The following is a 22677-nucleotide window of genomic DNA, read 5'->3' as shown; positions in this document are numbered from 1 at the left end:
GTTGCTTGTTCCAAGACTGCTAAGACTGCTAGGCCTGTCTCTCAGTGGTCTGGAGTCTGGGTTGGGACGATGGATGTCAACAATCAGGGTAACTATGACATCATGGAACATGGAGGGACTGACATGCATGCTGTTAACTGAACTCTGTGAAAGCTCTGTGGTACCAAGCTCTGTGGTAGTCTGTAACCTCAGGAAGATGATAGTATGCCAGTGTTTCTAAAAAGTTAAATGATGGAACTAGAGTCAGTGATGATTCTACAGTAAAGATCAAACCAAGTTCTTGCTCTCAGGATGAGAAAATGATAGAAAGAAGATTTGACTCACAGTCAGTGATGATGCTATCCTAATGAATATTACTAGAGAAACTGAAGAATGAGAATATCTGAATTATCCTAAAATTGTATCAGAAAGACAAGGAAGCATTATCTTTAGATGACAGCGTAGCAATAAAAAACGGTAGAAGACAAAATTATTGGAAATTCACAGGGCCATATGATTTTTGTATCATCTTTTATAATTCATCAGAAATTAGGAACTACTCCTTCTCTACAGACAGCTTTCTATTCCTCAATATAAATTTATTCCTTTCAGTTGTTAAATTCCCTCATTCACATTTATTATGTTCAGTGAAATCACTGCCTATATTACTTTCTGCATCACCTAAGTTTTCCAACCTTTAATTATTCTCCAATCTTCTCTGATTATTCTTCACTCACAATTAAGATAAGATATATATTTGTTATGACTACTTTTCTTTGCCTCTGGGGTTATTGCTGGGGTTCGGTTCCTACATCACTAATCCACTGCTGCTGGAGGCTATTTTGTCTCATTTTGTTGCCCTAGTTGTTACCCTTGTTGTTGTTGTTGCTGTTGTTTTTGTTGCCATTGGTCTTGTTTTTGTTAGATAGGACAGAGAGAAATCAAGAGAGGAGAGGAGACAGAGAGTGGAGAGAAAATAGAGAGAGTTAAGGAAACAAAAACATTTCTATGTCATACTTCTTTTTTTATTTAAATTTTTTATTTAAGAAAGGATTAATGAACAAAAACATAAGGTAGGAGGGGTACAACTCCACACAATTCCCACCAGCCAATCTCCATAACCCACCCCCTCCCATGATAGCTTTCTCATTCTCTAGCCCTCTGGGAGCATGGACCCAGGGTCATTGAGGGTTGCAGAAGGTAGAAGGTCTGGCTTCTGTAATTGCTTCCCCTCTATGTCATACTTCTTACACAAGATAGATCGCAAATAAGCACAAGTGAATATAGGAAATACAGGAGCAAAAGGTGAAATTTTTCAAATCAATGAGAAGGAAAGAAAAAAAAGAGGTAGTAAAGAAAAAAATCAAAGGAAAACATACAAAGAAACAATAAACCCCACTACTACCACAGTAGAGAGTAAAGAGACACATGAGATGATCTCTAAAGAAAACATTCGCATAATTGCAGTTAATGCTGTGCACCACCATCAAAGGCTAATATTGGTCAAAATAATAAGGGGAAATAAACTAACAGCAATGAGAGAACAAATTAGCAAAAATAAAAGATAAGAAAAAAAAAGTTATCAAGGGAGGGGATAGGATACAGAGTTCTGGTGGTAGGAATTGTGTGGCGTTGTACCCCTCTTATCCTATGGTTTCTGTCAGTTTTTCCTTTTTATAAATAAAAATTAAAAAATATATTTTAGTATTTTATTTATGTATTGGATAAAGACAGAAAGATCTCAATAGGGAAGAGGGTGGGAAAAAGAAAGAGAGACACATGTGTAGTACTAGTTCAAAGCCTTTGAAGATTTCTCCCCTGCAGGTGAGGACCATGTACTTGACTTCAGGCCCTTGCACACTAATATGTGCACTCTACTATGTGCATTACCACCGAACCCCATGAAAAAAAACAAATAAAATTAACAAACATTGGAAGCCATTCATTATATTTTGTTATACTACAAACATTAAGGTACAATCACTTTGTACTATATGTTAAATGATTTTAAATAAATGTGTGACATTCCTAGCAGACCCTTTCCTCCTGTATATATGCAAATTATTTCTTTGCAAAGGTTCTATTACTTCATACTTATTATTTCCAGAATATCAGGGAACAGCACAATGGCACTCCAGTAGACCACACATGCTACCAATTACACGTTTAAGCCCCTGGTTCCTACCAGCAGCAGGGAAGCTTCAAAAACTGTGAAGACTAAGTTTCTCTCTCTCTCTCTCTCTTTCCCTCTCTACCTTCACTCTCTCTATTTCTTTCTGTATAGAAAAGGAGAGAGAGAGAGAGAGAGAGAGAGAGAGACTTCCAGGAGCAGTAGATTCATTGTTCAGGCACTGAGCCCAGGAAAAATCCTGGTAGAAAAAAGAGGGGACCATGGGGGGGGGGGACATCATTAACATTACTTCTTTCATAGCAGTTACTTTATTGTAATGTATTTTGCATCAGATTGGTTTATCAACAGCCAGTGTTTTAGCTGGACCTGTACTTGTGGTTCTTATTATGACTAAAAGACTCATTTTACCAATAACCTTCAGAAAACCTAAAATAAATTATGTACAAGACCAAGAAATTACACAACACATCTGGGATTACACAGTGAAGTTGCAGAAAGAGAGATCTGTTGAATGGGTCTTAGGTCTTGCTTATATTGGGGTTAAGGATGGGATTCTAGGATTTGGGGAGACTCTCTTCATTGGCGAATTTAAAACACAGTAGTGAGAACATTATGGGGGAAAGGAAAAAGAGGAGATGTAAATGGACACCAAAGTTATCTAAATCAACCAAGATCAGTAAAACAAAGGAGACTCAGTTATTTCTTTGGTCCCCAACCTGACTTTCCTTTCTTTTCTTCATTCATTCATTCTTTCTTTCTCTTTCTTTCTTTCTTTCTTTCTTTCTCTCTTTCTTTCTTTTTTTCTCTCTTTCCTTTTTCTTTTTTTTTGGGGGGATTAATGGTTTACAGTCAACAGTAAAATACAGTAGTTGGTACATGTATGACATTTCTGTTTTCCACACAACACTCTAACCGCAAACTTGACTTTTCATTGACATCTCCCTATCACAATTTAAGTCAGGTACCTTAATTACAGAAAAAAAGGAACTGATAATGGTTTATATTACATAATGTACATTTCTTTAATGGTATTATAATACCATATAGATGTTTCTATGAGACTGATAATATTCTGACATGAACATCAAAAATCAACATTGAAAGACACACATACAGATCAAAATTTCACATGGGAATAGCTGAAAATACTCTTAAGAAAATTTTAACAAACTGAATCCAACAGTATATAAAAAGAATTGAAGAACAAAATGATGAAAATTATCCCATAATATAAACTTAGTTCAATTTATGAAAATCAAGCTATACAACACACCATATCAATAGAATAAAGATTAAAAAAAAGATTACCTGATTACATTGACGGCCAAAAAAAATTAGTCAAACAAACAAAAAACTACTTAATCATATCAACAGCTTTAAAAAAGCTTTTTGTCTAGATAGAGACAGAGAAGCAAACAGAAAGTGGGAAACAAACCACAGAACCAAAGCTTCTTTTAATGTTGTGAGGACAAGACTTGGACTTGGGTCACACATATAGGAAAGTAGCACATTATCCAAATGAGCTATTTGCTGCCCCCCCCACAAAATCTTTTGACAGCCTTTAACACCCTTTTGGAATAAAACAATAAATTATCTATGAAACAGTAATTTCCCATTTTGATTACACAGTGTATGTAAATGTAAGGACAAGGTCATGTGAGTGCTCTGTGTTTATTAAATTAGATTTCTTTACCTGCTGTTTAAAATAGATGAAATCAGTATCTAATGAAAAGATCTTCAAACTCACAGTGAAATTTTCTTTTTTAAAATTTTTTAATATTTTATTATCTTTATTATTTATTGGTTAGAGACAGCCAGAAACTATGAAGAATGGAAAGGTAGAGAGACAGAGAGACACCTGCAAACCTGCTTCATCACTCGCAAAGCTTTCCCCCTGCAGGTGAGGTTGGGAGACTTGTGAGAGAAGAGGCCTGGCAGTGGTATACCAGACTGAGTGCACATATTATCATGCACAAGTAGCTGGGTTTCAGGTTCCAGACCCTGCACCCCACCTACAGGGAGGAAGCTTGACAAGTGGTGAAGCAGGTCTGCAGGTATCTATCTTGCTCTCTACCTGTCTTCCCCTCCTCTCTTGATTTCTCTCTGTCCTATCAAATAAAATGAAAAGGAAGGGGGGTGGGGAGAAAAAATAGAAGAAAGGCCACAGAGAGTGGTAGAATCATAGTGTCAGCACTCAGCCATAACTATAACCCTAGTGGAAAAGAGAAAAGAAAGAGAAAAAGAGGGAGAAAAAGAAATCAATGAAGGAAGGAAGGAAGGAAGGAAGGAAGGAAGGAAGGAAGAAAGAAAGAAAGAAAGAAAGAAAGAAAGAAAGAAAGAAAGAAAGAAAGAAAGAGAAAAAGAAAGAAAATGAATGAAAGAAAGGAAGGAAGGAAGGAAGGAAGGAAGGAAGGAAGGAAGGAAGGAAGGAAGGAAGGAAGGAAGGAAGGAAAGAAGGGAGGAAGACCAGAGCACCATTCTGTTCTGGTATGTGCAATGCAACTATAGGACTAAAGGCACACAGAGTATAAACTCTACTCTTCGTGCTACTTCTTAGACCACTGGGATGGATTATTAATTTGTTTGTAACTTTGGATCCGTATTCATTGATATAGGAATTCTTTGTGTCTCTTTTTTGTTCTGTATTTTTTACATTTTGATATTGGAACCATCATTTTTAATTAATTGAATTGTGCAATTTTAAACTTTTTCATCATGTTTCTCTTTTCATGTATATAAACTTATATAAACTAATTACAGTTTATGGGAGTAGGGCGGTAGTGCAGCGAGTTAAGCACAGGTGGCGCAAAGCACAAGGACCAGTGTAAGGATCCCAGTTCAAGTCCTAGGCTCCCCACCTGCAGGGGAGTCATTTCACCGGCAGTGAAGCAGGTCTGCAGGTGTCTATCGTTCTCTCTGCCTCTCTGTCTTCCCCTCCTCTCTCCATTTCTCTCTGTCCTATCCAACAACGATGACATCAATAATAACTACAACAATAATAAAAAAATACAGTTTATTATTTTTATTCTAGCTTTGGGACTATTTGGCAGTTGTCTCCACATTTACATATTTCAATATGTTATAAGAATTATGGACAATTATTCTTTATGGTGGGTTATGATCTGCAAATTGGAATGTTTCTTTCTATATTTAGCCAACATTTACAAAATTCCTACTTTTTGAATGAAAATTATTATCTCTAATATTTCATAAGAATAAAACTCTCTATTCTTTTCCTATGGTTTTCTCAATGTTTCCTTTTTTAATATTTTATTTATTTTACTTTTGAAAGAGATGCAGAGAGAGAGAAAGACAGAGAGAAACACCAGAGCACTGCTCAACTCTGGCTTATGGTGGTGTGGGGGACTTTGGAGCCTCAGGCATAAGAGTCTGTTTGCATAACCATTATGCAATCTCCCCCACACCAATGTTTCCTTTTTATAAATAAAAAAGAATAAACCTCTCTCTGTGGCACTATACCTTGCAATCTTACGATTTTGTAAGCCATTATCAATTACAAATTTTTAAAATGGCTTTAAAAAGGAATAAAGCTCTATTTTGATTCATTTGCACAAATGAACTCAAAATTTTTCATGTTATTTATACAGCTTTTGCCACTATTTTCCTTTTAAATAAAATTTTCATTATTAGTGATTTAAGGTTGGTTTTAAAAATTGTAAGATTTCAGAGGTATAGTATGTGTTTCTTTAAAATATTTTTTAATCTTTATTTATTAGATAGACAGTCAGAAATGGAGAGGGAAGGGGTGACAGAGAGGGAGAGAGACAGAGAGACACCTGCAACCCTGCTTCACCACTTGTGAAGCTTTCCCCCCACAGGTGGGGACTGGGGCCTCGAACCTGAGTTTTTGCACAATGTAACATGTGCACTTAATCAGGTGCACCACCACCCAGCCCCTAGTATGTGTTTCTGTATGTGTGTGTGTGTGTGTGTGTGTGTGTGTGTGTGTGTGTGTGTGTGTTTGTGACTCACAGCACTTGTCACCATTCCTGTGCCCCTTCTGATAACCACCACAGTTTGGACAAATTCTGAGAAGCTGTTACATAAAGGCATTTACATGGGACAATTAATGATATAGGCAAGAACCAGCTGGGTTTATGCTCTTGGCTGATGAATCATGTTGTTTCCCTAGGAGAAGCGGCCTTTAACTTTATTTAATGTGATGTTGAGGTTCAAATAAAGTCTTATCGGGTTTGATATTTGCTCTAATGCTGAACCACCTCCTAGGACCAATTTATTATTTTTATTACTTTTTTTTCTATCTTTCAACTTTTATTAGTGATTTAATATTGATTTACAAAATTGTAAGATAAGAGGTGTGTAATTCCATAGTGTTCCTACCACCAGAGTTCTATGTCCCATCCCATCCCATCCCTTGGAAAATGCAGTAGTTCTCCCAAGGTCATCCATATGGGCTTATTTGAAAACTGTCTGTATCCATGTATACACATATTTCCCTCCATTTTATCAATGGTCCTGCCTTAGTTTCCTTTCTAGTTCACCTTTAAAACCTATTACTACTTCCAAGTGCATTTCACTATCTTTCTTTCTTTTTTCTTTCTTTCTTTCTTTCTTTCTTTCTTTCTTTTTTCTTTCTTCCTTCCTTCCTTCCTTCCTTTCGTTCCTTCTTTAATGTAGAAAGAGTCCCATTTCTTTTTCTTTTTAAAATATTTTTATTTATTATTTTACCTGGGGGTAATAATTATTTACAAAACAGTTGTTGCCACATGAATACAGTTTCTCATCTCCCCATGATAGGAGTCTGCACTCCACACCAACCACCAGTTGACATCCTCCTCCACCATTGTGAACTGGGTTCTGACACTCTCTCAACTCCTTCCTCTCCCTCCTTTAGAGTCCATGGCTTTGCAGTAATAGACTACAAGTCATCTAAGTTTCACCTTGTCATTTCTCTTTCTTTGCTTCTTAAGTTCCACCTATGAATGAAGTCATCAGATTCAATCCTTTTAGCTTATGTCATTTAACTTGGACCCATCAGATTCATCAAAGGAGTAGCAAAAGAGGGGATGTCATCATTTCTTAGAGCTCAGTGGTATTCCATTGTGCATATAGGCCATACTTCATTTTAAAAATTTTTATTAGTGATTTAATATTGATTTACAGAAGTACTTGTTAACGGGTATAATTCCATACTGTTTCCACCACCAGAGTTCTGAATCCCCATTTCCTCCACTGCAAGCCACAGTAGTTCTTCTGTGGTTACAGACATGGATTAACTACAACTACATGTCTACATTTGTGTATATTTGCCCCTTTTTTCTTCCAGCTCCAGTCCTCACTCTCCCCTCCAACACACTCATGACCCTAGTATTGTATCGAAATGTTCTTACCTCCCTTTTCCCTCTTCTTTCTGCTGGTCCTGATGGAGCTGGAGTTCGGAGCCCTCTTATCCTCTTCCTCTTGTCACTTTTCCCCCACTGGGAGTATGGATCAAAATTGTTTGGGGGGTAAATGGTAGTTCTGGATTCTGTAATTGCTTCATCAGTGAACATGTGCTTTGGCATTTCGATCCACTCCCCCAGCCTGTTTCTATCTTTCCCTAGTGTGGTAGAGCTCTGGAGAGGTGAGTTTCCACGACACATTGGTGGAGTCATCTGCCCAGAGAAGTCAGGATGGACTCGTGATAGCTTTTGCTTTTGCAGAGAGTTAAGGTTATAGTAAGTAAAAACACTAAATTTTCTCTGACTCTTGGGAGATAGCTCTGTAATGAATTATAAAAGTTGCAGTGATGGAGATCCAACTTTGATTCTCAGAACTTTCTCACAAAGTATGGCATTAGTTTAAAGGAGCTCACTTCTACAACTCTTCTGGGACTGAGATATAGTGCTAGTAGAATCTCCTATCACTTGTTCCTACTTCTGCTCACACTTCTGTAGATTTCTGGGGTTCAGAGTTTGGTTTAAAAAAAAAGAATTCCTTTCCTCCCTTACTTTGGGAGGAAATAATCTTTCCCCTACTTGATCTTCGCTATTACATCTGTTAGCCCGTACTGAGAACTCACAACTGGAGAACTGAGAATTGTGTGTATTTCCTCCTCCTCCTCCTCCTCCTCCTTTTTCTTTCTTGGTTATTTGTTGGCATCTTCATCTCTGTGTGTGTTACCTTGTGTTGAATGTAGGCTGTTTTCTGTCTAGACTTCTCTGAATTTATGCTGTATATGAACATATTTCTTGAACATGCAAGCAAAAGTCCTATCTTCATGTACCTATATAGGTCTCCCCACACCCAGATATATCTTAGACAAAAAATATAACATGGGGGAGATGTTATATATTGACAAAAGATCAAATTATCAAGATGTTGTAGGAATTATGAACATTTGTGTCCAAGAAGTATTGGAAATAAAATTGACAGAAACAAAAAGTGAAAAAAGACAAATCTATAATAATTTGAGACATCAGTACAAAATTTTCAATATTGGATAGAAGATTTAGGCAGAGAATAAGAAAATGAAAGGGGGTCAGGTAGTGGTGCATGTGGTAAGGTGCACCTGTTACTATACTTCAGGACCAGGGTTCAAGTTCCTGTTCCTCAACTTCAAGAAAGAAGTTTCATAAGCTGCGGAAAGGTTCTGCAGATATATCTCTTTCTCTGCCTCCCTTCCTTTCGGGGTGTCTCTCTCCTTCTCCGGCAGGGTGTCCTCCAGGGGAAAGGTAACGGGCTGGTTCTTTCTCGCTCACAACAGGGGTGACACGAAGTAAAAGACACCAGGGGACTCTTAGCGTGAATCTAGAATCTGAGTCCTTGAGTCCCAGAATCCTAGAGTCCGTTTATTGGCAAAGTGGACATGAGTTAAATAGAAAAGCAATGGAGGTAATTATTGTTGCAATATGACAGAAATTACAGGTTTCTTAACAGTCAGCATGCCCCTAAGGTAGGGGGTTGGTAAGACAGGAATTGATGAGATACAAGACAGTTATTTTCCATAACACAAGCAACTTAATTATCCAAAGGTATTTGAGAGAAGCATAGGGGTTAAACCCGTAGGGTGAGACAGAGAAAAGATGAATATCAAAAGGCCATATAGTTTGGAATTTCTCTTGTCTGGGCTCTGAGGTGTGTGATGAAGTGTGTGATAAGGTGTGTTCTTCTGTGATCAGAATGTGACTTTGAATAAGTGAATCTGCAGCCATGTGGCCTATGGTTAATGGAGGGAAGTACTGGGGTATCTGTGGGCCTGAGAGTCAAGAAAGAAAGAACCAAGTCTGAATTTCCCCCCTTATGCTCACCTCGGTTGAGAGAGACTTACCAAGAGGTTATCTTCTCAGACCTCCATCTGAAGATGGGGGTGGTTCTCCCTAAGCTCTATCAGGCTCACACATGTTCCCAACACCTTCCTGTATCTCTCTATCTCTATCAGACAAAAAAGTAAAAGAAAAAAATACTGGACACTAGGAGCAGTCAAGTCACCATGAGTCATCATAAACTCACTAAGCTCCAGCAGTAACCCTAGAGGAAAACAAAACTGAAAATGAAGGACTTGAATGTTCAATAGTATAAAGCAACTATAAAGCAACTGATCTTAATAGATATATTTAACATTCTATTCAATAATAATAGAAAAGATAAAGCAACTGATCTTAATAGATATATTTAACATTCTAAAGCAACTGATCTTAATAGATATATTTAATTGATCTTAATAGATATATAAAGCAACTGATCTTAATAGATATATTAAGATGCCTGGCTGGCATCTGATGACATCTGGAACCTGGTGGCTGAAAAGAGAGTTAACATACAAAGCCAAACAAATTGTTGAGCAATCATGGACCCAAAGCTTGGAATAGTGTAGAGGAAGTGTTGGGGGGGTACTCTACTGTACTTCTGCTTTCAGGTATATATTTTGCACTAGTTTATGGATACATGTGAACATATGCTCTCTCTCACAGAACCTGGTCTATATCTAGGTTTTGGGATTATGTTAGAAAGTGATCCACCTGGGATGGAATTAGAGAATACTATGAAAGGAAAGGTCTCACCCGAGTAATGAAGCTGAAGGGTTGTCATTCCACACGTGAAGTCTCTGGACCCAGTCTGAGCTGAAGCATGTTGGGATGGCAATCGTTGCATTGATTAGGTTGCAATTGGCAGATGCAATATTAGTTGATATGGATTGGGAGAGGCATGCGGGAAATTGGGCCCTATCCTAAGGTTCCAGGACTGGGGAAATATAGGCCCAATAGCGGAGATATGAGGTTCCTGCTGTCTTAGGGTTCAAAAAGACAATGGATAGTTAATGTTATCATCACATTATTTGATAATTGGGTTAACTTTGAAAAGTCCTTTTGTTAGGATTTGCTGTTGTTTGTTGTTGCTTGTTTTTTGTTGTGTCACTAGTTGCTTCTGATCTACTTGGTCTAGGCTTTTGAGAGAGTCCGCATATCAAATACACAGCCTATATATTAAAAAGACTCAGTCTGTGTTTAAAAACTTCAAGACATACAATTAATTTAACCCTCTTATATTAATTAACTAGTGATTTATATGACAACACTTTACTAAGAGTGTACATAAACACCATTCCCACCACCAAAAGACTGTGTCCCATCTTACTCACCCACTCCCACCCCCCCACCGGCCCAGAAAGCCGCATGTCCACCCTCCCCCTCACCATAGGGTTTTTACTTTGGTGCCCTACTTTCAATTTAGTCAGATCCTGCTTTTAGTTTCCCTTTCAGATCTTATTTCTCAACTTCTGTTGATGAGTGGGATCATCCCATACTCATCTTTTTCTTTCTGACTTAGCTCACTTAACATAATTCCTTCTAGCTCTGTCCAAGATGGGTCACAGAAGGTGGGTTCATTGTTCTTGATAGCTGTATAGTATTCCATTGTGTATATATACCACAGCTTTCTCAGCCACTCATCTGGTGTTGGGCACCTGGGTTGCTTCCAGGTTTTAGCTATTATGAATTGTGCTGCTATGAACATAGGAGTACACACCTCTTTTTGGTTGGGTGTTATGGAGTCCTTGGGGTATAACCCCAGGAGAGGAATTACTGGATCATATGGAAGGTCCATGTCTAGCCTTGTGAGAGTTCTCCAGACTGCTCTCCACAGAGGCTGGACCAATTTACATTTCCACCAGCAATGCAGAAGGGTTCCTCTGTCCCCACAGCCTCTCCAGCATTAGTTGCTGCTGTCCTTTTTGATGTATGCCATTCTTTTTTTTTTTTACTTAAGAAAGTATTAATTAACAAAACCATAGGGTAGGAGGGGTACAATTCCACACAATTCCCACCACCCAATCTCCATATCCCACCCCCTTCCCTGATAGCTTTCCCATTCTCTATCCCTCTGGGAGCATGGACCCAGGGTCATTGTGGGTTGCAGAAGGTAGAAGGTCTGGCTTCTGTAATTGCTTCCCTGCTGAACATGGGCGTTGACTGGTCGGTCCATACTCCCAGTCTGCCTCTCTCTTTCCCTAGTAGTGTGGGTCTCTGGGGAGCTCCAGGACACATTGGTGGGGTCTTCAGTCTAGGGAAGCCTGGCCGGCATCCTGATGACATCTGGAACCTGGTGATTGAAAAGAGCGTTGACATACGAAGCCAAACAAATTGTTGAGCAATCATGGACCCAAAGCTTGGAATAGTGGAGAGGAAGTGTTGGGGGTGGGGGTACTCACTGCAAACTCTAGTGTACTTCTGCTTTCAGGTATATATTTTGCAGTAGTTTACGGATACTTGTGAACATATGCTTTCTCTCACAGAAACTGGTATATATCTAGGTTTGGGGACTTTGTTAGAAAATGAACCACCTGAGATGGAATTAGAGTATACTATGAAAGTAAAGGTCTCACCTGAGTAATGAAGCTGAAGGGTTGTCATTCCACACGTGAAGTCTCTGGACACAGTCTGAAGTGAAGCATGTTGAGGTGGCAATCGTTGTGTTGTTTAGGTTGTGATCGGCAGATGCAATATTATTTGATATGGATTGGGAGAGGAATATTGGAAAGTGGGCCCTATCAAATGGTTCCAGGACTGGGGGAAGTAGAGCCTCTATAGTGGAGATGTGAGGTTCCTGCTGTCTTAGGGTTCAAAAAGACAATTGATAGTTAATGTTATCATCACATTATTTGGTAATTGGGTTAACTTTGAAAAGTCCTTTTGTTAGGGTTTGCTGTACAGTACCCAGTATCTTGTATATAGCTGTGCTGATGTATGCCATGTATGGTATCTCAATGTTGTCTTAATTTGCATTTCTCTGACAATCAGTGACCTGGAGCAGTTTTTCATATGTTTGTTAGCCTTCTAGATCTCCTCTGAAGTGGATGTTTTGTTCATATTCTCTGCCCATTTTTTGGATGGGGTCATTTGCTTTTTTGGTGCTAAGTTTGCTGGGCTCTTTATATTTTTTGGTGATTAGTTCCTTGTCTGATTTATGGCATGTGAAGATCTTCTCCCACTCTGTGAGGGGTCTCTTTGTTTGTTTAATAGTTTTTTTGGGATGTGTAGAAGCTTTTCAATTTGATGTAGTCCCATTGGTTTGTTTCTGCTTTAGTCTTTCTTGCAATTGGGTTTATTTCATCAAAGATGTCCTTGAAGTGTATATTTTCTCTTACTTTGTGGGTGGTCCCTTCGTCATAGTAGTGATTCCCTTTGCTGTGCAGAAGCTTTTCAGTTTGGTATAGTCCACTGTTCTATTTTTGCTTATATTGGATTTGTATCAGTGAAGATGTTGCAGAAACTTAAATAGAAGAGAGTTTTGCCTGTGTTTTCTTCTAAGTAATTGATGACTTCTAGTCTAACTTCTAAATCTTTGATCTATTTGGAGTTAACTTTTGTATACAAAAATTTGAAATTTGGAGCTCCCCTTTAATTCTTCTGCTAGTTTCAACCCATTTTACCCAATACCACTTCTTGAGTAGGTTCTCCTTTTTCCATTTGATGTTTGGGCACCTTTGTCAAAAAGTAGTTGACTGTAGGTCTGAGGGTTGATTTCTGGACTCTCGATTGTATTCCACTGGTCTATGTGTCTATTTTAGTTCCAGTGCAAGACTGTTTTGATTAGTGCTATGTTTTGAGGTCAGGAGGCATATAGCCTCCATTCTTGCTCTTTTACCTCAGAAATGCTTTGGCTGTCCTGCGTATTTTCTGTCTTCAGACAAGAAATAAATAAGACTCTTTCTATCTTTATTTTATAAAAAGGAAACACTAACTAGAACCATAGGATAAGGGAGGTACATCTCCACACAATTCCCACCTGGAGAATTCTGTATCCCCTCCCCTTCCCTGAGAGATTTCCTATTCTTTATCTCTCTGGGAGTATGGATTCAGGATCATTATGGGATGCAGAAGGTGGAAGGTCTGGCTTCTGTAATTGCTTCTCCATTGAATGTGGCCATTGACAGGTTGATCCATACTCCCAGCCTGTCTCTCTTTCCCTAGTGGGGTGGGGCACTGAGAAAGCAGGACTCCAGGACACATTGGTGGGGTCATCTGCCAAAGGAAGTCAGATAGGCATCATGTTAGCATCTGGAACCTGGTGGCTGAAAGAAGAGTTAATATATAAAGCCAAACAAATTGTTGACTAATCATGGACCTAAAGCCTGGATTAGTGCAGATGAAGATTTGGGAGTCTCCGTTTTGTAGATAGATGCTAAGCTATTTTAGGTATATTCCAAAGATCCCATGACTATGTTTTTTATTTTATTTTAATTTTTGAGCCTGATATCTGATATGCAGGTGAACCTAAGTTATTGTCTGGGGAGACGATGTCATGGCTGGAAAAAGGACCAGAAAGATGGATCAGGGGAAAGAGTAGCTCCCAAATATGGGAAAGGTGTATAAATATTGTTGACTGTAAACCCTATCAATTTGATCTGATCTGGGTCCCATATTAAGCTTAGAAGCCTATGTGACCTCTGTATCCCTGTAGATCTGAGCTCACATTCTGTGGTCATGTGTAGGAACGTTCCAAGCTGCCCCAGTTTCAGAACCCATATTCTTTAGGTGGAAGATAGAGTATGTTGTCCAGCCTCACTTTGGAGGATGGAACATTCTCTACTGTGGTTGATCCATGTTGAATGCAAAGTCTTATGGGGGTCCACAGAGGAGTCTATTATGCTGTTCCTGATAAATATGACCAGTAACAATGGAGAGAGGGATTTATTCAAGGTCTACGCCCATCTTGTCTGTTTTGGAATCTCAGGACTCCCCAACTAGGACACCGGATGATGAGGTGGCCTTATAGTGACTAAAGAGTCATCATTAAAGTATGCCAGTCTCTTGCCCTTATTCAGCTTCTGTAGTCCTTACTTTGATAAGGTTAGCTTTGGAGTGAGTGAGGGAAATGTAATAGGAAGTAGGTAAGGAGGTTATCAAGGTCTAAGTAGAAACTAATTCATTAGGAACTTTATAGTGTTTTTATAGTTCTTTCTACTTGTACATACTGACTCACTGCAGACTATTGTGCATTTTTGCTTTCAGGTATATATTTTGCCCTAAATTATGGATACATGTGAACATATGCCCTATGTCATGGGACCTAGTCTATATCTAGCCCCACCCCCAACAAACTTTTTTTTTTTTATTTTAGAAAGGAGATATTAACAAAACTGTAAGATAGGAGGGGTACAACTCCACACAATTCCCACCACCCAATCTCCATATCCCATCCCCTTCCCTGATAGCTTGTCCATTCTCTATCCCTCTGGGAGTATGGACCCAGGGTCATTGTGGGTTGCAGAAGGTGGAAGGTCTTGCTTCTGTAATTGCTTCCCTATTGAACATGGGTGTTGACTGGTCGACTCATACTCCCATTCTGCCTCTCTCTTTCCCTAGTAGGGTAGGTCTCTGGGGAATCGGAGCTCCAGGACACATTGGTGGGGTCTTTTGTCCAGGGAAGTCTGGTCAGCATCATGCTGGCATCTGGAACCTGGTGGCTGAAAAGAGGGTTAACATACAAAGCCAAACAAATTGTTGAACAATCATGGACCTAAAGGCGGGAATAGTGCAGATGAAGTGTTGGGGAGGGTACTCACTGCAGACTCTTGTGTACTTTTGCTTTCAGGTGTATATTTTCCCCTGATTTATGGACACGTGTGAACATATGTTCTATCTCAGGGGACCTGGTCTATATCTAGGTTTTGGGACTTTATTGGGGAGTGGAACACTGGAAAGGAATTAGAGAATACTATGAAAGGAAAGGTCTCGCATGAGTGATGAAGGTGAAAGGTTGTCATTCCACACCTGAAGTCTCTGGACACAGTCTGAAGTGAAGCATGCTGGGGTGGCACTCATTGCGTTGATTGGGTTGCGATCAGCAGATGCAATTATTATTTGATATGGACTGAGAGGAGCATGCAGGAAAGTGCGCCCCACCCTAAGGTTCCAGGACTGGGGGCAATATAGGCTCTATAGTGGAAATGTGAGGTTCCTGCTATCTTAGGGTTCAAGAATACAATGGATAGTTATTGTTATTATCACATTATTTGGTAATTGGGTTAACTTTGAAAAGTCCCTTTGTTGGGGTTTGCTATATAATAACCAGCATCTTGTATATAGCTGTGCCACCGGTTGCTTCTGTTCTCCCTGGTCTAGGCTTTTGAGAGAGTCAACATATCAAAGACTCAGCCTATGTATTTAAAAGCTTCAGTCTGTGTTTTAAAAAGTTCGAGACATTTGGTCAATTTTACCCTCTCATATTAATTAAATAGTGGTTTATATAACTACACTTTAATAGGACTGTACATAAACACCATTCCCACCACCAAAAGACTGTGTCCCATCTTGATAAAGATTGCATTAAATATGCATATGCCCCTGGGTAGAATAATCATTTTGACAATGTTAATTCCCCAATCCATGAGAGTAGAATGTCTTCATTTCTCTGCATCTTATTCTATATCCTTGAGAAGTATCTCATAGTTTTCAGTATAGACACCTTTCACTTTGTTTGATTTATCCTCAAATATTTGATTTTTTTTGCTGCTATAATGAATAGAATAGATTTCTGAATTTCTTCTTCTAGTAGTTAATTTCACTTAATATCAATGGTCTAAATTCACTCACTAGACGACATAGAATAGGAATACAGATCAGGAAACACAGCCCAACTATGTGTTGTCTATAAGAAATCCATCAGATTCACCAGGACAGAAATATGCTCAAAGTGAAAGGATGGAAAACCATCATACATGCCAGTGGAACACACACACACACACACACACACACACAGTCAGAAGCAACCGCACTCATTATGGATACATAGATGTTAAAGCAAACAGTGTAGTAAAAGACAAGAATGAACATCACCTAATGCTCAAGGGATCGATCAACCAAGAGGAAATAACACTAATCACTATGAACCAAATGAAGGAGCAACAAAGTACAAAAACTTTGTCTTTGTTGAAAGAATGGAGAAAGTACATCAATAGCAATACACTTATACTGGAAGTATTAAAGACTCCACTTACAAAAATGGACAGAACAACCATATAGAAAATTAATAAAGAAGAGAACTGAGTAAAGAGATGGATAGATTAGATTTTTTAAAATTTTTAAAAAATTTTTTTTACCACTAGAATTTTTTTTTAATTTTATTTTTTTTTATTTAAGAAAGGATTAATTCACAAAACCATAGGGTAGGAGGGGTACAATTCCACACAATTCCCACCACCCAATCTCCATTTCCTGCCCCCTTCCCTGATAGCTTTCCCATTCTCGGATAGATTATATCTACTGGATATTTTTATTGTTCTTCTCCCCCAAGAAATTAGAGTACACATTCTTCTCAAATCCACATGGAATGTTCTCATATATCAACCACATATTAGGCCACAAAGACAGTATTAATAAATTAAAATATGCTAAAAATCATTCTAAGCATCCTCTCTGACCACACTGGAGTTAAATTGACATTCAACACTAAACAAAAAACTAGGGAGTCGGGCTGTAGCGCAGCAGGTTAAGCGCAGGTGGTGCAAAGCACAAGGACCGGCATAAGGATCCCGGTTCGAACCCCGGCTCCCCACCTGCAGGGGAGTCGCTTCACAGGCAGTGAAGCAGGTCTGCAGGTGTCTGTCTTTCTCTCCTCCTCTCTGTCTTCCCCTCCTCTCTCCATTTCTCTCTGTCCTATCCAACAACGACAACAACAATAATAACTACAACAATAAAGGGCAACAAAAGGGAATAAATAAATAAAATAAATATTAAAAAAAAAAACTAGAGAAAGCTCCAAAATGTGGAGGCATAAGAGTGGATCAACGAGAAAATTAAAATGTCCCTGGAAATTAGTATACATGAGGATATGAGCTACTAGAATATTTGGGAGATCACTAAAGCAGTACTGAGAGGAAAACTTATAGATATATAGGCACATATTAAGAAATAAGAAACAGCTCAAACAAATAATCTGAATGTCTTAAGTAGTTAGAAAAAGAAGAACGAAGGAAACTCAAAGCCAAATGAAAGAGTGAAATAACAAAAATTAGAGAAGAAATAAATGACATTGAAAACAAAATAAATGATACAGAAGATTAATGAATCCAGGAGCTGGTTCTTTGAAAGGGTTAAAAAATTTGATAAACCCTTGTCCAGACTAATGGGGGGGGGAGGGAGAGAGATTTAGAGAACTCTCGTTAATCGAATAACAAATGAAAGGAGAGAAATCACAGAAAAAAAAACAGGGATAGATGGAAAATTCCTCTAACTAGTAGAATCTATATACAGCAGTCTAAAAGCCAACATCATACTGAATGGAGAAACTTCAAAGTTTGCCCTCTATGGTTACATACAAGACAGGGCTACCTAGGGTCTCACTGATTTTCAACATAGCCTTGAAAATCCTAGCCACAGCAATCAGTTAAGAAAAAGAGATTAAAGGGATACTGACTGGAAACGAGGATGTCAAACTGTCACTATTCATAGATGATATAATAGTAAACATAGAAAATCCAAAAGAATCCAGCACCCTAGGGAGTCAGGCGGTAGTGCAGTAAGTTAACTTCACATGGCGCAAAGCACAAGGACCAGCATAAGGATCCCAGTTTAAACCCCTGGCTCCCAGCCTGCAGGGGAGTCACTTCACAAGCGATGAAGTAGGTCTGCAGGTGTCTATCTTTCTCTCCTTCTCTCTGTTTTCCCTTCCTCTCTCCATTTCTCTCTGTCCTATCCAACAATGATGACAACAATAATAATTACAAGAATAAAAAAGGCAACGAAAGGGAATAAATAAATAAATAAATATTTAAAAAAATAATACAGCACCCTAAATGTCCATTGACAAGTGACTGGATAAAGAAGTTATGGGATATATACTCCATGGAATACTATTCTGCCATCATTATGTCCTTTGGGACATAATGAATGGAAGTAGAAGTGATTATGTTTAACAAAATATGTAAAAAGGTGAAAGACAACTACTGCATGATTTCACTCATGTGGAATCTAGAGAACTTGCAAAAAAAAAGAATAGAAGCAAGAAACTATATATTTTTTAAATATTTATTTTCCCTTTTGCTGCCCTTGTTTTTTTTTTTTTCTTTTATTGTTGTTGTAGTTATTATTGTTGTTATTGATGTCACTGTTGGATAGGTCAGAGAGAAATGGAGAGAGGAGGGGAAGACAGAGAGGGGGAGAGAAAGACAGACACCTGCAGACCTGCTTCACCGCCTGTGAAGTGACTCCCCTGCAGGAGGGGAGCCGGAGGCTCGAACCAGGATCCTTACGCCGGTTCTTGTGCTTCACACGACATGGGCTTAACCCACTGAGCTACCGCCCGACTCCCCGAAAGAAACTATTTTTAAGACTTTGTAAGAACTATTATGGGGGAGTTGGGTGGTAGCGCAGTGGGTTAAGCGCAGGTGGCGCGAAGTGCAAGGACTGGCAAAAGGATCCCAGTTCGATCCCCGGCTCCCCACCTGCAGGGTAGTCGCTTCACAAATGGTGAAGCAGGTCTACAGGTGTCTATCGTTCTCTCTCCCTCTCTATCTTCCCCTCCTCTCTCCATTTCTCTCTGCCCTATATAACAACGACAACAATAATAACCACAACAACAATGAAAAACAATAAGGGCAAGGAAAGGGAAAATAAAGAAAGAACTATGATGGCTATCTTTAGTTACTGGGAGGGCAGGAACAAAATTTTGGTTGTAGATATGGTGAGGAACTGTACACTGAGATCTTACTACTTTGTAACCCACTATTAATCACAAATAAAAAAATTAAAAGTCACCTGTTTATTTGAAGTGTCCATATGAAATAATATAAACCCATAGAGACTGTCAGAGTCTGTGGGAGAGGAAATGAAGTTGTGATAATTTAATGGATAGTGATTTCCTTTTGGAGTAATGAAGTGTTTAGAAGCCAGATCAAAGTGATGTTTATGCAATTGGTGAGCATGCTAAATCTCACTGGATTTTACACTTTAAAAATAATTAATTTTATGTCATGCAAATTTATCATAATTATGGCATTATCATTATCATAACAATAATCACTATAGAGAGTGCATAGCAAATTTCACTTTTTAAAAAGCTTTAGTTTATGATAGAAAATAATAAGTAGAGTAAAGCTTTACACTACAATCAATATAACATGACTAATGTTCTTGTTTTCTCTTTTTTCTGTTTCAGATTATATCTGGCCATTTCCTAGACACCTGTGCCCCGTCTGGATATCTCTAGATGTTTTATTCTCTACGGCGTCCATCATGCACCTTTGCGCTATTTCGCTGGATCGGTATGTAGCAATACGTAATCCTATTGAGCATAGCCGCTTCAATTCGCGGACTAAGGCCATCATGAAGATTGCTATCGTTTGGGCAATTTCACTAGGTAAATAACTCCCCCGGCCATAAGAACTGCAGCGGCTATGCTCAATACCTTCGGATTATGTACTGTGAACAACGCACAGACGTCGACTGGTAACGTTTGCGTGTAATCGGGATTGTGTTTTTAGGAATTATTCTTAACCTATATATCTGATATTTAGGTTAACAATAATGAACGAAATGAAATGTTTATAAATGTAAAGTTTACACTATGCTGCTAAATTATTTTACAGGTCAGTAGGTCACTGAATTCTTCAACACAGATACAAAGCTTTTGAAATATTCAAAAAGATTTGAAGATGAAAAAAACTGGCATACATTTGGTATACTATACAGAGAGATAAACTGAAAATCTAAATTTGAAAATAAAGCATTTAAATTTCAGAAAAATTAATTTATCCCATTATACTAATCTTGTTATTAACAGTTTCACGTCTTCTGTGAACAGAATTAATGGTGCAATATAAGTATGCTGTTGATTTTACCTGAAACACCTTACTTCATATATATTTTTAAATATCTTCTCTGATTATGGTTAAACAAAAAGAAAAATTAGGTTCTTTAAAAATTTGAGAAATTTTGAAGAGACAGGATTAATTTGTGTATACTAGAGAGATTCATAACTGCTTTAATAATGCTAACATTCAAAGCACAAAAATGTAACCAATTAAAATACAAAAACTTTGGGGGTTGGGAAGTACCGCAGCGGGATAAGTGCAGGCAGTACAAGCACAAGGATCAGAAAGTATCCCGGTTGCAGACCCTGGCTTCCCACAGGCGTTGAAGCAGGTCTACAGGTGTCTTTCTCTCCCCTTTTCTGCCTCCCCTCCTCTCTCAGTTTCTCTCTGTCCCATCCAACAATGATGATATCAATAACAACAACAATAATAACTACAACAATGAAAAAAAACAAGGGCAACAAAAGGAAAATAAAATAAAATAGAAAAACTTTTCTTACAATCCTTCTTTTTTTCACCTTTTTCTTTTCCTCTTACTTTTGGATCTTACATTTATTGTCTCATTAAATAGCTCCTCTCCAAACCGCTTCTAAAAACACATTCTGGTAAAATTTTCAATATGAAGTCAATACAGTCTTCTCTCATACCATCTGCAGAGTTGGTACTTAATGATAAAAAATACATTTGTATAAGTTTATAAGATATTCTGTTCTTGGTAAGTACACACTTGTTTGAACAAAAAGCACTAAAAGTGTCTCCTAGAAAAAAGTGAATCTACAAATGCAAATTTACCTACAGTCAGAGGTTCACTGGTAATCCTAAAGCTCATCTAAAATGACCAAGCTTTGTGTTTATAAAGAAAATATGCAAAAAAATTAAATCGGAATATTATAGGCAAGAATTTCTGATAATTACAGAATGGATAACTTGCAATGACTTTTAAGATAAAGACAATTAACAAAAACCTCAACAGGTGTCCAACAACAGATAAGTGGCCAAGAAAGTTGTGGTATGTATACACACTGGAATACCACTCAACTATTAAAATTGATAAAGTCACCTTCTGCACTACATCTTGGATGGAGCTTGAAGGAATAATATGTAGTGAATTAATCCAGAAAGACAAGGATGAATATTGAATGATCTAACCCATGGGCAGAACTTTTTAAGAAAAAAGAACAGAAAGGGGAAACAAAGTAAAACTTGAACTGGCTTGGTGTATTGCACCAAATCAAAGGACTGGGTGTGAGTGAGGAGCGGCAGCAGCTTTTAGGTCCTGGTACAAGATAATGGACCCAATTTGAGGGTGAGAATGTTTTGCAGAAACACCTATCATGGTAAGACTAGAAATCATACCCATGTACCAACAAATGTACTATAAAACATTAACCTCCCAATAAAAAAAATAAAGAAAAAATGGGATTGGGCAGTAATGCAGCAGGTTAAGTGCACATGGAACCAAGTGCAAAGAACCGGCCGCTTCACAAGCGGTGAAGCAGATATGCAGGTGTCTTTCTCTTCCTGTCTCTGTCTTCCCCTTCTCTCTCCATTTCTCTCTGTCCTGTCCAGCAACAACACCAATAGCAGCAACAATAATACAACAAGGGCAACAAAAGGAAAAAGAAGAAAAAACTGAATAATAAGCATTAAGAATCTAGTAAGATAGTGATAAATCAAGAAAAAGGGGGGCAGGTAGTGGCACACCTGGTTGAACTCACATGTTACAATGTATAAGGAAGGACCCAGGTTCAAGCCCAAGGTCCCCACCTGCAGGCGGAAAGCTTCATGAGTGGTGAAGCAGTGTAGCAGGTGTCTCCCACTCTCTCTCCCCCTTCCTCTCAATTTCTGGCTATTTCTATCCAATAAATAAATGAAGATAATTTTTAAAATTATTTAAAAGAAAAAAGTAAAAGGTAGAAATCCAGGAAAAATTAGTATGACTATTGACTCACTTTTGCCAATATTACATTTGTAAAATGTGACAATAAATTTAGAAGCTCATCTCACTGTCTCAAGAACAGGAATACAGAGCCTGACTGGGCTTTGCTGGCTTGATTTATTTGTCCCAAAGTCTGGTACACTAAAAGCAGGGGTGGGCCAAGATTAAATGATCTCTGACATAATTCAAGACTAATTCAAATCACCTCTGTAATCAAGAAAAATCTTAGCCTGGAAATTGGATTGAGATGATTTCATATTCTTCATGCTTTCAATTTTGTATTAGAAAAAGAAAATCCTCATTGTAGGCTTTGAATTATTTCAATGCTGTTCAAGTCCTGTAAGTATAGCACAT

The 22677-nt window shown here is 38.2% G+C and overlaps 1 protein-coding gene across 1 annotated transcript in view; it reads left to right on the top strand.

The window, feature by feature from the left end:
- The window catches only part of HTR2C (5-hydroxytryptamine receptor 2C), a 263732-nt gene that overhangs the window by 208595 nt on the left and 32460 nt on the right, over positions 1-22677 (top strand). The window contains exon 5 of the mRNA XM_007533263.3: positions 19730-19930. Coding sequence (XP_007533325.1) covers positions 19730-19930 — 201 coding nt within the window. The remainder of the gene's footprint in view (positions 1-19729; positions 19931-22677) is intronic.

The sequence above is a fragment of the Erinaceus europaeus genome, chromosome X, assembly GCF_950295315.1.
Source record: "Erinaceus europaeus chromosome X, mEriEur2.1, whole genome shotgun sequence".
Taxonomy (NCBI): Eukaryota; Metazoa; Chordata; class Mammalia; order Eulipotyphla; family Erinaceidae; genus Erinaceus; species Erinaceus europaeus.
This window is presented reverse-complemented; position numbering and strand designations above follow the sequence as displayed.